At 41.0% G+C, this 16822-nt stretch overlaps 2 protein-coding genes across 2 annotated transcripts; both read right to left on the reverse strand.

Moving 5' to 3' along the window:
- Window positions 1–1476: 1476 nt before the first annotated feature.
- Window positions 1477–4548, reverse strand: LOC139332192 (girdin-like). The gene is made up of 2 exons (XM_070963928.1): window positions 3466–4548; window positions 1477–2703 (listed from the first exon to the last, which is right to left on the reverse strand). Exons 1-2 carry the CDS (start codon window positions 4546–4548, stop codon window positions 1477–1479), a joined length of 2310 nt encoding a protein of 769 aa, XP_070820029.1.
- Window positions 4549–11418: 6870 nt separating this feature from the next.
- LOC139332193 (calponin homology domain-containing protein DDB_G0272472-like) lies at window positions 11419–14352 on the reverse strand. The gene is made up of 2 exons (XM_070963929.1): window positions 13411–14352; window positions 11419–12687 (listed from the first exon to the last, which is right to left on the reverse strand). Exons 1-2 carry the CDS (start codon window positions 14350–14352, stop codon window positions 11419–11421), a joined length of 2211 nt encoding a protein of 736 aa, XP_070820030.1.
- Window positions 14353–16822: the final 2470 nt, after the last annotated feature.

A 16822-nucleotide genomic window follows, 5' to 3' on the forward strand; every position in this document is an offset into this window, starting at 1 on the left:
TTTGAATGAAGGAGGATTTCTGCACACTTTCTGCACTGAAGCGGACCTTCATCACGGCCACAGTGACCAGCTGTCTCACCACCTCCATGCTTTGCACCCGCATGCATACCAAACTGTCCCGTAACATCTTGAAACAAACATTGGGAGATTGCACGTTTCAAGAAAAAAAGGTCCTCAGAAAATGCAGATATCTCGTCTTTGCAAACGGCCATCAAATGGAACTGAAAAGAACAAAATGGACGTTCTTGCTGAGGGACACGGAAGAATTGTTGGAATCACAGGTGTTATTTTCAGTCAGCTTTCATGCAGGACTATCCCAGATTAACAACCTATGCAATATACTCTCACAGTCTGTTCATTCAAACAGCCTCATGGCGACTGGCATCTAAATCACTATTGCATTAAAGTTATTTTTTGTGGCTGCAATCTTTAGAATCTGTGTCTTTATTTGAGTGAGTGATGGGTCAGCAAAGTAGAGGCAGGAAAAATCTGCTGTTCGCTACCACATTTAATGGTCATTTTGGCGTCCACAAAGGCTCATTCTGACAATGTAAGTGTGCAAATGGACAATGGCTGATTTCCTTATCACTGCTTCAGTTTCACTGTGCTATTGTTAATGTTGTCACTCATACCTGTTCACTCATGTGCTGTGAAAAGGCATATTGTACATTATGTGTTTGTATATACACACCTTGGTTACTGCACATATTTGCAGTGCAGATCATGGGCAAGATTTCAATGCATTGTCTCAGGCAGTGTTTTATTTTTGATTTGTTTCATTTTATTTTGTTTTTTCTACCATATTCACATTGCAGGGGGGGCTGGAGCCTATCCCAGCTGTCAGCAGGTGAGAGGCAGGGTACACCCTGGACCGGTCACCAGTCGATCGCAGGGCAACGCACAAGACAAACAACCATTCACACTCACACTCACACCTTTTTGAATTATTTTTAGAATTAACCAATTAACCCAATGAGCATGTTTTTGGTCTGTGGGAGGAAGCCGGAGCACCCGGAGAGAACCCACACATGCACAGGAAGAACATGCAAACTTCACACAGAATGATGCACTCCATCTGACGGGGATTGAATTGCATTAGGCTCCCCAGTCTGTCTGCAATGCTGATGTCTCTTGTCAATTTTATCATTATAATTTTAGTCACTATCACAATTTTGATTCTAGGGGGAGTGACTTTATATTCTGTTACAGCGTACAACACCCTCTGCCCTTAGATCCCCGACCTCAGATGATGGAAAACCTCAGGAAGAGCAACAGGGGAGGGATCCCTCTCCCAGGATAGACAGACATGCAATAGATGTTGTATGTACAGAATAAACCGAAACCAGATTAGATTGATTGTCCGCATGTATGAAGAATGGAGTGAGACATCAGACTTTAGGGCTGCTGTCATCTGGGCGATGGCGGATCGTCAGAGACATGCGGTGCTGCTGTGAACTGAGGTGGACTGAACTCTGGTCAAGGGTTACCTTTCCCAGAGCTGAGCCTCTCATATGTGATTTTGAGGGAAGTGTGACTTCTAAGCAGTTCACAATATTCAGAGTTAACGTCACTGTGCCTCCTCACCAGCTCAGTATATTCCTTTTGCAGGTGGTGCAGAGCCTTTGTGTTCTCGTCCAGGGCAGTCTTTCTGCTGCAGTACTTCTCACACTTAGTGCTTTCTTTTTCAAGAGCAGAGGACAGTTGATCCACTCTTTGCTGTAACTCAGAATTTTTTGTCTTTTCATGTTTCAGGTCATCTTTAAGTTGTGCCTCTCTGAGCTTGCTCTCTATTTGTAGTGCTTTGAGTTCATGTACTGTGTATTGGAGCTTGGCGATGGAACATTGATTCTCAGGGATGGCATCATTTTTCTTTGACGTCATCTTTTCAGGGTGCTCAGAGAGAGAGTGGAGTTTAGACTTCATTCTGTTATATTCTGTCTCCACAGCCTTGAATTTAGCTCTGATGTCTATGTTCTCCATCCTTAATGTCTTCATGTCATACATCAGGCACTCTGAGGACAAAAATGCCTCTTTCAGCTGGTCACTGAGGATTGTTAGAGGATCAGTTCCAGCCTGCTTTTGTAAAAACGCCTGCTCAAAGCGCTTCTGTTCCTTTTTGAGACAGGACCTTAAATATGTCTCTGCGTTCAGACTCTTTTCTAAAGCCAGAGTCTTCTCTGAGAGCTCCTTCTCTTGTATCTGTATCTTTTTAGACACTCTCAAGAACTTAGCCCTCTCCTTCTCAATGGCCTCCTCAAGTCTACTGGGAGATTTTCCGTCTTCCTGAAGCTGATTCCCCTCATTAAGGGCAGCCTCAAGTTCAGCCCGCAGTCTTTTATTCTCAGAAGCCAGCTGTTGGTTTTCCTGAGTCAGACGGTCCAGTTCTGCTTCCTTCTGTTGCTGGGAGACAGCGGCCTCATAGTCCCCGTGGTGTTGACATTTTTTTACTCTGACTTCTTTGTGTTCAGAAACCTGGTTAAGTCTCTCCTGCAGTGAGGAAATTGTGCTGTTCTTGGTGGCAATATCACTTTGAAGGACTTCAATATTGAAGTGCAGGCATTGAATTTCATTGTCTTTCTTCACACTGTCCTTCTGCTGCTCAATGAGGCGCTTTATATCAACATGAAGACTGTCTTTTTCAGCTTGCACCTTCTTCAGAGTCTTTGCAAGAGCGTCTTTTTCAGCTTGCTCCTTCTTCAGAGTCTTTGCAAGAGCATCTTTTTCAGCTTGCTCCTTCTTCAGAGTCTTTGCAAGAGCATCTTTTTCAGCTTGCTCCCTCTTCAGAGTCTTTGCAGGAACATCTTTTTCAGCTTGCTCCTTTATCAGAGTCTTTGCAAGAGCATCTTTTTCAGCTTGCTCCTTCTTCAGAGTCTTTGCAAGAGCATCTTTTTCAGCTTGCTCCCTCTTCAGAGTCTTTGCAAGAGCGTCTTTTTCAGCTTGCTCTTTCTTCAGAGTCTTTGCAAGAGCGTCTTTTTCAGCTTGCTCCGTCTTCAGAGTCTTTGCAATAGCGTCTTTTTCAGCTTGCTCCCTCTTCAGAGTCTTTGCAAGAGTGTCTTTTTCAGCTTGCTCCTTCTTCAGAGTCTTTGCAATAGCGTCTTTTTCAGCTTGCTCCTTCTTCAGAGTCTTTGCAAGAGCATCTTTTTCAGCTTGCTCCCTCTGCAGAGTCTTTGCAAGAACATCTTTTTCAGCTTGCTCCCTCTGCAGAGTCTTTGCAAGAACATCTTTTTCAGCTTGCTCCTTCTTCAGAGTCTTTGCAAGAGCGTCTTTTTCAGCTTGCTCCTTCTTCAGAGTCTTTGCAAGAGCGTCTTTTTCAGCTTGCTCCTTCTTCAGAGTCTTTGCAAGAGCGTCTTTTTCAGCTTGCTCCTTCTTCAGAGTCTTTGCAAGAGCATCTTTTTCAGCTTGTTCCATCTTCAGAGTCTTTGCAGGAACATCTTTTTCAGCTTGCTCCCTCTTCAGAGTCTTTACAAGAGCATCTTTTTCTTTTTGCTCTGGCCCCAGAGCTTCTCTCTGTTGAGCTCTCGCTCTGTCTTCCTTCTCCAATGACTTTTCTTGAGCACTGCAGGAGGAAATGGACACATCCTCAGAACTCTTGTAGTCCTCACTGCCCGCTCTTGTTCCATCCAGAGTCTTTGCAAGATTATCTTTTTCTACCTTCTCCAGCGACTTTTCTGGAGTGCGCTCCTCAAAAAAATCCCATAGATTCCCATCGTCCTCAGTGTCCATACTCTTTCCAACTTTTTCTGAAATCTCCAGTATTTCAGAAGCTATTGCTCTGTCTTCCTTCTCCAACAACTTTTCTTGAGCACTGCAGGAGGAAATGGACTCATCCTCAGTGAATTCCTCAGAAGAACTCTTATAGTCCTCACAGTCCGTTGTCATTCCATCCAGAGTCTTTGCAAGAGCATTTTTTTCTACCTTCTCCGGCGACTTTTCTGGAGTGTGCTCCTCAAAAAAATCCCCTAGACTCCCATCATCCTCAATGTCCATACTCTTTCCAATTTCTTCTGAAATCTCCAGTATTCCAGAAGCTCTCGCTCTGTCTTCCTTCTCCAACAACTTTTCTTGAGCACTGCAGGAGGTAATAGGCACATCCTCAGTGAATTCCTCAAAATAACTCTTGTGGTCCTCACTGCCCACTCTTGTTCTATCCAGAGTCTTTGCAAGAGCATCTTTTTCTTTTTGCTCTTGCTCCAGAGCTTCTCTCTGTTGAGCTCTTGCTGTGTCTTCCTTCTCCAATGACTTTTCTTGCGCACTGCAGGAGGAAATGGACTCATCCTCAGTGAATTCCTCAGAAGAACTGTCATAGTCCTCACAGTCCGTTGTCATTCCATCCAGAGTCTTTGCAAGAGCATCTTTTTCTACCTTGTCCAGCGACTTTTCTGGAGTGTGCTCATCAAAAAAATCCCCTAGACTATCATCGTCCTCAGTGTCCATACTCTTTCTAACTTCTTCTGAAATCTCCAGTATTTTTTCCTCGATTTCCTCGTCATTACTCTCGTCAGTCTCCTCTCTAACAAAAGTGAACACGGAGCATTTTTTCCTGTTCATTTTGTTATCCTGATGATTTGATTGGCTATTTATGATAATTTGGCTGGGTAGCTGTGTTAAAACTTGACTTTTTATGTTTTAGCACGACAACAACAAATGTGTCCTTCCAACAGTATGTATCCTCTATTAATGCCAACAGTGTGTGTCCAGCAAGTAGTCAAGCAGTGAAGATCAAAGATCAAAGATCAAAGATCAAAGATCAAAGATCAAAGGCACAGAGATGTCACAGTCTTCTAATTCTACAGAGAGATTCTAAATTCCACAGGTTTTTTTTTTTTGTTTTGTTTTTTTTACTGATATTCAGCATCATTCAAATATTTTTCCTGCGTTATATTTCAGGAACTGAATGTGTATACTACAAATCTCAACATTTTGTTTAACTAAATAATACACATATAACAATGAAAACAGGAAGGCAGTGATCTTTGCTCTGCAATAAAATTATTTTGTAAAAATAAAATCAGGCCTATGGGGCATTACATATCATTACATACAATCCATTTTCCCCAGTATGCTGTAAATTGTTCCAGTTTAATCATGTCATCATCTTCTCCATTTTATAAATCCCCATTGTAATTTCCATTCATCCATTTAAAGTTGGACTCTCATTTGAATCTCTTTTCAACCATTTTTGAGGTGTGTATCCAAAATGTGGAGTCTTAATTTCTCGGGGTATTTCACAGTCCCAGAAAATATGGTAGTGGTTTGCGTTTTGATGTCCACGGTTTCTCCAGCAGATAGGACGGTTATTATCATATTGGGATTTCTGACAGGGTGTAATAAAATACCTTTTCAGGTTCTTTCCAGCCAAACTCTCTCAGTTTTGGTGAGCTGGTACACTTCCATTGAAACCTCCATATTGTCGCCCATTCTTCCTCAGAGATAGATTTTTTCTTTCCTTCTCCCACTTTGTTTTAATGTATGAAGTCGATTGTGTTTGAAGATTCAACAGACTCTTATACATGAAATGATTCTGCTACCAGTATATGAATTATATGCTTTTCTGAACAGTTCTATCAGACATTTACTTGTCTCAGTTACATTTTGACCTTTGTATTAACATAATGTCACTTCTGAAAATATCTATAGAAGTCGTGGTTCAGCATCTCAAAGCTGAGTAGTGTTTTATGAGGAGTGTTAATTATATTGTATAGACGCATTATTCTTTTAGCTGTCCAGTCCTTTGTGTCCAATTTATTTGGTGTAAAATCTGAGTTATGTGCACACCATTTGAGAATTCCAATCTCTCTCTGTAATTTATATCATTTCATGATCATTTTCCATATTTTTAAGAGTCCATTTTACCCGTGGATTATGGATAGTATTCACACAACTTTGTAAATCCTCATCAGCTAATATTGCCTGTATGGGAATGGAAGGTATTTTTGCTTCAACATTTTTCCCTTGAGCAGTATATGATGAGTTGCACTGACATATCATAACTCTCACTTGTGCTGCAAAATAATAATCTCTAGGATAAGGAACATCGACAGCACATCGTCCTTAGTTATATTTTTATTTTTAACAAATTACTGTTATTCCTGTTTATGTTTTTTGTTACCTTTTTAAACAATTGTTGTATATAATCTGTGTTTGTCTGTATGTTTAATTGCTTCTGCAACAAAATAATTTCCCAATTTGGGATCAATAAAGAAGCAGTCTAAAGTCTAAGTCTAAAGGAAGGCCTCATTTCTCTCTTGCTAACTGAAACGTCTTAAGATGAAGTCTAGGTCTTTTACTAGCCATAATTGTCCTTTATAGCATTTTATCCCATTAAATAAATTGATAAACATATTGCTGTAAAAACACAAGAAATGTGTTGTTTATTTTTCATTTCCATTTCTCATCTCACCAAGTCCTGTTGAATCAAGTCCCATCACCTCACTTAGCACACAATCAATATAAAGGTACTAAAAAACAGGGAGAAAGTATTTGTGGATCATTGATTTTATTAATGGTAGAGGGCAGAATACCAAGAAGAGAAAGAACTGAAAAAGACAACTTTTACCATTTCTCTGACTGGATGGACACAAAGTCCGCCATCCTGCTCCTGTTTTTTACTTTACAAAGTTACTGTCAGTTACTGTTAATCAAAGTTATCATTACTGTTGTCTCATTTTCTGCTGAATTTATATTGTATGAACTTTTCTTTTTTGTGTTCACCACATGCATGCAGGAGTTTTCAGCTAGCATTAGCTAGCATCTCCCCTTCAGCTGCTGAGTGGACAACATTTGATTTCTTTTTGTGAAACCACATGACCAGTAAGGTCAATTTATTTGATTTTCATAGCCACAGGTTCCTATGTCTACACAATCAACAAACTAAGCTGTCTATTAAGTGATGTACTGCTAAGAACTCTTCTTTCTCTTGGTGTACTACACTTATATGAAAGTAATTGGGTTTTACCTATGTTAATCTTGTGACCTCTCTGACAAACCACGGAAAGGCTTCAAATGTTGATACCACATTTCAACACTAGATAGCAGCATTGGTCAATGTCACATGGACAACACATGAATGTGATAATAAAAACGTGTACTGTACACATACTGTGACAAGTTCATACTGAAACAAAGACATAATTTGGGACGGAACAACGGGACATGCTTGTGGTTTCAGTCAACTTGTTAAACACAATTAGCCAGCGGTTAGAACAAGTGGAGGTAAATAAAAAGTAGGCAGATTGTTAAGATAGAAGAAACTGAGCCAGGCCTGTGTTTTAGCTTGAAATATTAAAGAAATATAAGTCGGTGAATGAGTTCCTGCGGGTTTATACTGATTATTACCAGTACTGCGAATAACAATTTGGAAGGTAATCACGCATGCGCAGTCGTTGCTGAGACGGGACAGGGTTAGTAATTACGTTTCTATGGGCAGAGCGAGAGCACACCACCGGTCCTTGCTGCATACCCCTAGTCAGTTAGAAATGTGTGTGTTTGCTAACTAACATGAGGAGGCTAGTACAGAGATAGACCTTTAAACGGAAAAGCCTCTGTACGTCGTGCTTTTCCACCGGAGAGCCCCCCTTCTCTGCCTGGCGTTTGTTTCAGCTGAAAACCTGCCGTGGAGCTCTTGTCACACAGGCCGCGAATCGGGTGTTGTTGCTGGGAGGAGACCATTCAGACAGAATTATATTGTATAGACGCATTATTCTTTTAGCTGTCCAGTCCTTTGTGTCCAATTTATTTGGTGTAAAATCTGAGTTATGTGCACACCATTTGAGAATTCCAATCTCTCTCTCTAATTTATATCATTTCATGATCATTTTCCATATTTTTAAGAGTCTATTTTACCCGTGGATTATGGATAGTATTCACACAACTTTGTAAATCCTCATCAGCTAATATTGCCTGTATGGGAATGGAAGGTATTTTTGCTTCAACGTTTTTCCCTTGAGCAGTATATGATGAGTTGCACTGACATATCATAACTCTCACTTGTGCTGCAAAATAATAATCTCTAGGATAAGGAACATCGACAGCACATCGTCCTTAGTTATATTTTTATTTTTAACAAACTACTGTTATTCTTGTTTATATTTTTTCTTACCTTTTTAAACAATTGTTGTATATAATCTGTGTTTGTCTGTATGTTTAATTGCTTCTGCAACAAAATAATTTCCCAATTTGGGATCAATAAAGAAGCAGCCTAAAGTCTAAGTCTAATTGAAGGCCTCATTTCTCTCTTGCTAACTGAAACATCTTAAGATGAAGTCTAGGTCTTTTACTAGCCACAATTGTCCTTTATAGCATTTTATCCCATTAAATAAATTGATAAACATATTGCTGTAAAAACGCAAGAAATTTTGTTCTTTTTATTTTTCATTTCCATTTCGCATCTCACCAAGTCGTGTTGAATCCAGTCCCATCACCTCACTTAGCACACAATCAATATAAAGGTACTAAAAAACAGGGAGAAAGTATTTGTGGATCATTGATTTTATTAACGGTAGAGGGAAGAATACCAAGAAGAGAAAGAACTGAAGAAGACAACTTTTACCATTTCTCTGACTGGGTGGACACAAAGTCCGCCATCCTGCTCCTGTTTTTAACTTTACAAAGTTACTGTGCTTTAATCAAAGTTATCGTTACTCTGCTGTCTCATTTTCTGCTGAATTTATATTGTATGAACTCTGTAGCCAGACCTTTCACCAGCTCTAACACAGTGCTAAAACAAAGCGTAGAGATAGGTCTAGCTATGGAAGACTAGGTACAGTGAATCAATGCTGTTACAATACCAGAATTTTAAACTTCACACACATACACACACACAGAGGATACATGGTCTCCTCAAGGTTTACACCTGGCAGAGAGAGAGGCTTTTTTTTTTGAAGACATGCTGGAGAATCCTCTAAACAGCACCCAGTGGATGAACGACCCCGAGACTGGCCCCGTCATGCTCCAAATATCCAGAATCTTCCAGACTCTCAATCGCACATAGAGCCTCCTGGTGACCCCCTGTGTGACTGTGGCAGCTTGTGTGTATGTTAGACCATATTGGGATGTGTGTATGTATGGATGTGTGTGTGTCTGAGTGTGGCAGAGACACAAGTATTGTTTTTGCCTTGTAAAGACAAAGCCTGAGGCGTAAAGTTATGAATTAAGATGTTCTACATATACCTATTTATAACAGTACAGTAAAAACACTTATACAAAACAATGTTAACATAAACATTATGACAGTAATAATAAAAAAAAATAAGATTTAGTATGTTGTTTTTACATTTGAATGAGAACAATTTATAGTTATGACAGATTTGATTTATTTTATATAATTTCTCCATGTGCAAAAATGACATCAAACATCAATTTAATGTTTACAAAGAAAACTGTTTTTGTATGTTTCGCAATATTTAAATATCAATTACAGCTACAAGTAGGCGAGCGTAGCCTCTCCTGGTTGTACCGAGGATTACAAAACAATATGGAGGGTGGTGTGTTTTGCCAAGCTTTCGAGTGTTTTTATTCAATATTTGAAAATGTGGTATTGATGTGACTTTCTGCTCAGGGAGGCTGAGATTGTTTTTCTAAACCTGTCGTCATGGCAAACCTCTGCTCACCCCCTTCTAGTTTGGCTTTTGAAAATGGCTTTAACCAATCTGTTTAGAACTTTAGCTTATGAACAAGAGCACCACAAGACATGGTTTCGTAAATGCAATATTTGAAAATACTTAAATGTTTTTAGAGAGAAGTGTCTGAACTATGTATTATTACATCATTTATATCAAAGCCAAACTAGTGACTTGTTCTTATTCATAACATTTTTAGCAAACCTCGAAGCTAATCCACAAATGTGAAAAAACTAAATGATTCAAATGTTGTTTTTACAAACCATTATTAAGAAATGTGCTTAATGGACTGGTAGGTGAGGGTAGCTTAAAGCGGTGCAACACATTTGAATGAAGGAGGATTTCTGCACACTTTCTGCACTGAAGCGGACCTTCATCACGGCCACAGTGACCAGCTGTCTCACCACCTCCATGCTTTGCACCCGCATGCATACCAAACTGTCCCGTAACATCTTGAAACAAACATTGGGAGATTGCACGTTTCAAGAAAAAAAGGTCCTCAGAAAATGCAGATATCTCGTCTTTGCAAACGGCCATCAAATGGAACTGAAAAGAACAAAATGGACGTTCTTGCTGAGGGACACGGAAGAATTGTTGGATTCACAGGTGTTATTTTCAGCCAGCTTTCATGCAGGACTATCCCAGATTAACAACCTATGCAATATACTCTCACAGTCTGTTCATTCAAACAGCCTCATGGCGACTGGCATCTAAATCACTATTGCATTAAAGTTATTTTTTGTGGCTGCAATCTTTGGAATCTGTGTCTTTATTTGAGTGAGTGATGGGTCAGCAAAGTAGAGGCAGGAAAAATCTGCTGTTCGCTACCACATTTAATGGTCATTTTGGCGCCCACAAAGGCTCATTCTGACAATGTAAGTGTGCAAATGGACAATGGCTGATTTCCTTATCACTGCTTCAGTTTCACTGTGCTATTGTTAATGTTGTCACTCATACCTGTTCACTCATGTGCTGTGAAAAGGCATATTGTACATTATGTGTTTGTATATACACACCTTGGTTACTGCACATATTTGCAGTGCAGATCATGGGCAAGATTTCAATGCATTGTCTCAGGCAGTGTTTTATTTTTGATTTGTTTCATTTTATTTTGTTTTTTCTACCATATTCATATTGCAGGGGGGGCTGGAGCCTATCCCAGCTGTCAGCAGGTGAGAGGCAGGGTACACCCTGGACCGGTCACCAGTCGATCGCAGGGCAACGCACAAGACAAACAACCATTCACACTCACACTCACACCTTTTTGAATTATTTTTAGAATTAACCAATTAACCCAACGAGCATGTTTTTGGTCTGTGGGAGGAAGCCGGAGCACCCGGAGAGAACCCACACATGCACAGGAAGAACATGCAAACTTCACACAGAATGATGCACTCCATCTGACGGGGATTGAATTGCATTAGGCTCCCCAGTCTGTCTGCAATGCTGATGTCTCTTGTCAATTTTATCATTATAATTTTAGTCACTATCACAATTTTGATTCTAGGGGGAGTGACTTTATATTCTGTTACAGCGTACAACACCCTCTGCCCTTAGATCCCCGACCTCAGATGATGGAAAACCTCAGGAAGAGCAACAGGGGAGGGATCCCTCTCCCAGGATAGACAGACATGCAATAGATGTTGTATGTACAGAATAAACCGAAACCAGATTAGATTGATTGTCCGCATGTATGAAGAATGGAGTGAGACATCAGACTTTAGGGCTGCTGTCATCTGGGTGATGGCGGATCGTCAGAGACATGCGGTGCTGCTGTGAACTGAGGTGGACTGAACTCTGGTCAAGGGTTACCTTTCCCAGAGCTGAGCCTCTCATATGTGATTTTGAGGGAAGTGTGACTTCTAAGCAGTTCACGATATTCAGAGTTAACGTCACTGTGCCTCCTCATCAGCTCAGTATATTCCTTTTGTAGCTGATGCAGAGCCTTTGTGTTCTCGTCCAGGGCAGTCTTTCTGCTGTAGTACTTCTCACACTTAGTGCTTTCTTTTTCAAGAGCAGAGGACAGTTGATCCACTCTTTGCTGTAACTCAGAATTTTTTGTCTTTTCATGTTTCAGGTCATCTTCAAGTTGTGCCTCTCTGAGCTTGCTCTCTAATTGTAGTGCTTTGAGTTCATGTACTGTGTATTGGAGCTTGGCGATGGAACATTGATTCTCAGGGATGGCATCATTTTTCTTTGACGTCATCTTTTCAGGGTGCTCAGAGAGAGAGTGGAGTTTAGACTTCATTCTGTTATATTCTGTCTCCACAGCCTTGAATTTAGCTCTGATGTCTATGTTCTCCATCCTTAATGTCTTCATGTCATACATCAGGCACTCTGAGGACAAAAATGCCTCTTTCAGCTGGTCACTGAGGATTGTTAGAGGATCAGTTCCAGCCTGCTTTTGTAAAAACGCCTGCTCAAAGCGCTTCTGTTCCTTTTTGAGACAGGACCTTAAATATGTCTCTGCGTTCAGACTCTTTTCTAAAGCCAGAGTCTTCTCTGAGAGCTCCTTCTCTTGTATCTGTATCTTTTTAGACACTCTCAAGAACTTAGCCCTTTCCTTCTCAATGGCCTCCTTAAGTCTACTGGGAGATTTTCTGTCTTCCTGAAGCTGATTCCCCTCATTAAGGGCAGCCTCAAGTTCAGCCCGCAGTCTTTTATTCTCAGAAGCCAGCTGTTGGTTTTCCTGAGTCAGACGGTCCAGTTCTGCTTCCTTCTGTTGCTGGGAGACAGCGGCCTCATAGTCCCCATGGTGTTGACAGTTTTTTGCTCTGACTTCTTTGTGTTCAGACACCTGGTTAAGTCTCTCCTGCAGTGAGGAAATTGTGCTGTTCTTGGTGGCAATATCACTTTGAAGAGCTTCAATATTGAAGTGCAGGCATTTAATTTCATTGTCTTTCTTCACACTGTCCTTCTGCTGCTCAATGAGGCGCTTTATATCAACATGAAGAGCATCTTTTTCAGCTTGCTCCTTCTTCAGAGTCTTTGCAAGAGCGTTTTTTTCAGCTTGCTCCTTCTTAAGAGTCTTTGCGAGAGCATCTTTTTCAGCTTGTTCCTTCTTCAGAGTCTTTGCAAGAGCGTCTTTTTCAGCTTGCTCCCTCTTCAGAGTCTTTGCAAGAGCGTCTTTTTCAGCTTGCTCCCTCTTCAGAGTCTTTGCAGGAACATCTTTTTCAGCTTGCTCCTTCTTCAGAGTCTTTGCAGGAACATCTTTTTCAGCTTGCTCCTTCTTCAGAGTCTTTGCAAGAGCATCTTTTTCAGCTTGCTCCTTCTTCAGAGTCTTTGCAAGAGCATCTTTTTCAGCTTGCTCCCTCTTCATAGTCTTTGCAAGAGCGTCTTTTTCAGCTTGCTCCTTCTTCAGAGTCTTTGCAAGAGCGTCTTTTTCAGCTTGCTCCTTCTTCAGAGTCTTTGCAAGAGCATCTTTTTCAGCTTGCTCCCTCTTCATAGTCTTTGCAATAGCGTCTTTTTCAGCTTGCTCCCTCTTCAGAGTCTTTGCAAGAGCGTCTTTTTCAGCTTGCTCCTTCTTCAGAGTCTTTGCAATAGCGTCTTTTTCAGCTTGCTCCCTCTTCAGAGTCTTTGCAAGAGCGTCTTTTTCAGCTTGCTCCCTCTTCAGAGTCTTTACATGAGCATCTTTTTCAGCTTGCTCCCTCTTCAGAGTCTTTACACGAGCGTCTTTTTCAGCTTGCTCCCTCTTCAGGGTCTTTACACGAGCATCTTTTTCAGCTTGCTCCCTCTTCAGAGTCTTTACACGAGCGTCTTTTTCAGCTTGCTCCTTCTTCAGAGTCTTTGCAACAGCATCTTTTTCAGCTTGCTCCTTCTTCAGAGTCTTTGCAAGAGCATCTTTTCCAGCTTGCTCCCTCTTCAGACTCTTTGCAGGAACATCTTTTTCAGCTTTCTCCTTCTTCAGAGTCTTTACAAGAGCATCTTTTTCTTTTTGCTCTGGCCCCAGAGCTTCTCTCTGTTGAGCTCTCGCTCTGTCTTCCTTCTCCAATGACTTTTCTTGAGCACTGCAGGAGGAAATGGACACATCCTCAGAACTCTCGTAGTCCTCACAGTCCGTTGTCATTCCATCCAGAGTCTTTGCAAGAGCATCTTTTTCTACCTTCTCCAGCGACTTTTCTGGAGTGTGCTCCTCAAAAAAAGCCCCTAGACTCCCATCGTCCTCAATGTCTATACTCTTTCCAATTTCTTCTGAAATCTCCATTATTTCAGAAGCTCTCGCTCTGTCTTCCTTCTCCAGCAACTTTTCTTGAGCACTGCAGGAGGTAATAGGCACATCCTCAGTGAATTCCTCAAAATAACTCTTGTGGTCCTCACTGCCCACTCTTGTTCTATCCAGAGTCTTTGCAAGAGCATCTTTTTCTTTTTGCTCTTGCTCCAGAGCTTCTCTCTGTTGAGCTCTCGCTGTGTCTTCCTTCTCCAATGACTTTTCCTGAGCACTGCAGGAGGAAATGGACTCATCCTCAGTGTATTCCTCAAAAGAACTGTCATAGTCCTCACAGTCCGTTGTCATTCCATCCAGAGTCTTTGCAAGAGCATCTTTTTCTACCTTGTCCAGCGACTTTTCTGGAGTGTGCTCCTCAGAAAAATCCCCTAGACTCCCATTGTCCTCAATGTCCATACTCTTTCCAACTTCTTCTGAAATCTCCAGTATTTTTTCCTCGAGTTCCTCGTCAGTACTCTCGTCAGTCTCCTCTCTAACAAAAGTGAACACGGCGCAATTTCTCCTGTCCATTTTGTTATCCTGATGATTTGATTGGCTATTTATGATAATTTGGCTGGGTAGCTGTGTTAAAACTTGACTTTTTATGTTTTAGCACGACAACAACAAATGTGTCCTTCCAACAGTATGTATCCTCTATTAATGCCAACAGTGTGTGTCCAGCAAGTAGTCAAGCAGTGAAGATCAAAGATCAAAGATCAAAGGCACAGAGATGTCACAGTCTTCTAATTCTACAGAGAGATTCTAAATTCCACAGGGTTTTGTTTTGTTTTTTTTAACTGATATTCAGCATCATTCAAATATTTTTCCTGCGTTATATTTCAGGAACTGAATGTGTATGCTACAAATCTCAACATTTTGTTTAACTAAATAATACACATATGAAAATTAAAACAGGAAAGCAGTGATCTTTACTCTGCAATACAATTATTTATCACAGGACCTCACAAAACCAAGATGGCGGCATGTCTGTTCACGTCAGTGTTATGTGTCCTCTGTTTTTACTAATAACGCTCTTATTCTTTTAACATTCATTTAAATTACAGAAAGAACCTTCATAGAACATATATGCACACTATTCTCTGCAAAAGTCTCCCCTTTCTGGCTCATCGAATGGGATTTAAACTAATCCGATCCTCTGAATCTGATTGTGGTCTACGTATTGGCCACTGGGTCCTCTTGCACCTCACCGGCTCTACCTGCCTGGCCTCTCCTCCTGGGCTTTGCCACTGCATCTCCTACTCCGGTTCCCACCCCTCTCTACCGGCGGCCTGCTCTCCAGCGCTCCGGGGTTGTAAAAATCCTCCAGGCATCTCAGGCTCTCACCTGCCTCGCCACCCGGCCTCCCCACCACACACATACCTCCTCCTCCTCCTGGCTGACGGCCTGCAGTGTGCTCGCTTGCGCTGTCTCTGTCTCACACACACACACACACACACACACACACACACACACACACACACACACACACACACACACACACACACACTCGCACAGGTACGCACACACTATCTCTTGCTGGACAATGAGAATGGCGTTTCTCCTGACTCTACTTTTCGTGTTATCTGTCTGGGACTTGCGAGCAAGTGATCTCTCCTGGGTGAGTACATCTAACAATGTGTTTCGCCTGCAGGACATTGCGTATGGAGGCACTTGCGCTTTGACTGTTTTTAAATTCATGCAAACCCCGAAGTGTTTGGCACAGGACATAAACATTTCAGAAACTTTGCCCAAAGACTTGCCCCACCTTCAAAACCTTCTGACTTTAAATGACTGTTTTACATTCAATGAGAAATCTCAGTCGGACCAGAAATATGAGATGACGAAGGTTTCCACATGTAATTGTGTCAAACGGAGATGGTTGATTGTTTTGCTGTTTCTTATATCTGGTAATGTGCAAACTAACCTGGGCCCTGAGCTGCAGTGTGTTCAGACACCATCTGATTTTAAATCTCTGTCAGGGCTAATAATCATTCATCGCAATGTGCGCAGCTTGTTGTCTAAAGTGGATATGGTCAGAATATGGGTTAAATCAACAGATGCGGACATTGTTGTAATATCAGAAACATGGCTGACAAAATCAGTCACTGATAGAGACATTAACATAGATGGATACAATGTTTATCGTGCTGACAGACCAAAGAAAGGTGGCGGTGTGGCCATTTTTATAAAATCAAAATTTTGTGTTAGGGTAATTCTGACTGAATCACTCAGCAAACAGCTGGAATTTCTGGCAGTGAGTATAGAATTGTCTAAGGGTCTCTGTTTAACTGTTGTTGGGTGTTATAGACCCCCATCTGCACTGAGTGATGCGTTGCAGTCTTTGATGCACCTTTTATCCAAATTAAATTATAATGAAATTGTGTTAGCTGGTGATCTTAACTGGGATTGGCTCAAGCCAGTATCAGATGAATTTAAATCTTTTTGTGACTGTCAATCTTACCCAGTTGATTAATTCACCAACTCGGCCAAATCCTAAACAGCCCGAGAGATCTACTCTAATAGATTTGATCCGGACTAATGTTCCTCATAAATTTTCAGCTGTTGGTGTTTTTTGCAATGATTTAAGTGACCATTGTGTTGTTGCTGCTACTGTACTAGAAACACTAAAATCCCTAAATCCAAGCCACGTGTTATTTTGAAAAGGGATCTTAAACACTTAAATGAGCAGGGTTTTTTTTCATGATTTGTTTAATTTTAATTGGAGTAGAATAGAGCAGATCCCTGATGTTGGAGCAGCATGGACATTTTTTTATGATGGTTTTACACAAATTTTAAAAAGATATGCACCTTTTATAAGATACAGAGTTAAGGGGCGTGATAACCCCTGGTTTCCCCCTGAACTAACTGAATTTATTCATGCACGTAATGTGGCTTGGGCAAAGGCAAGGGCAACAGGTTCTGCTACTGACTGGACTATTTTCAGACAACTGAGAAACAAATGTTCCTCTCTTATCAAGAAAGCAAAATCAGAATATTATTT

Source organism: Chaetodon trifascialis, chromosome 6, assembly GCF_039877785.1.
Source record: "Chaetodon trifascialis isolate fChaTrf1 chromosome 6, fChaTrf1.hap1, whole genome shotgun sequence".
Classification (NCBI taxonomy): domain Eukaryota; kingdom Metazoa; phylum Chordata; class Actinopteri; order Chaetodontiformes; family Chaetodontidae; genus Chaetodon; species Chaetodon trifascialis.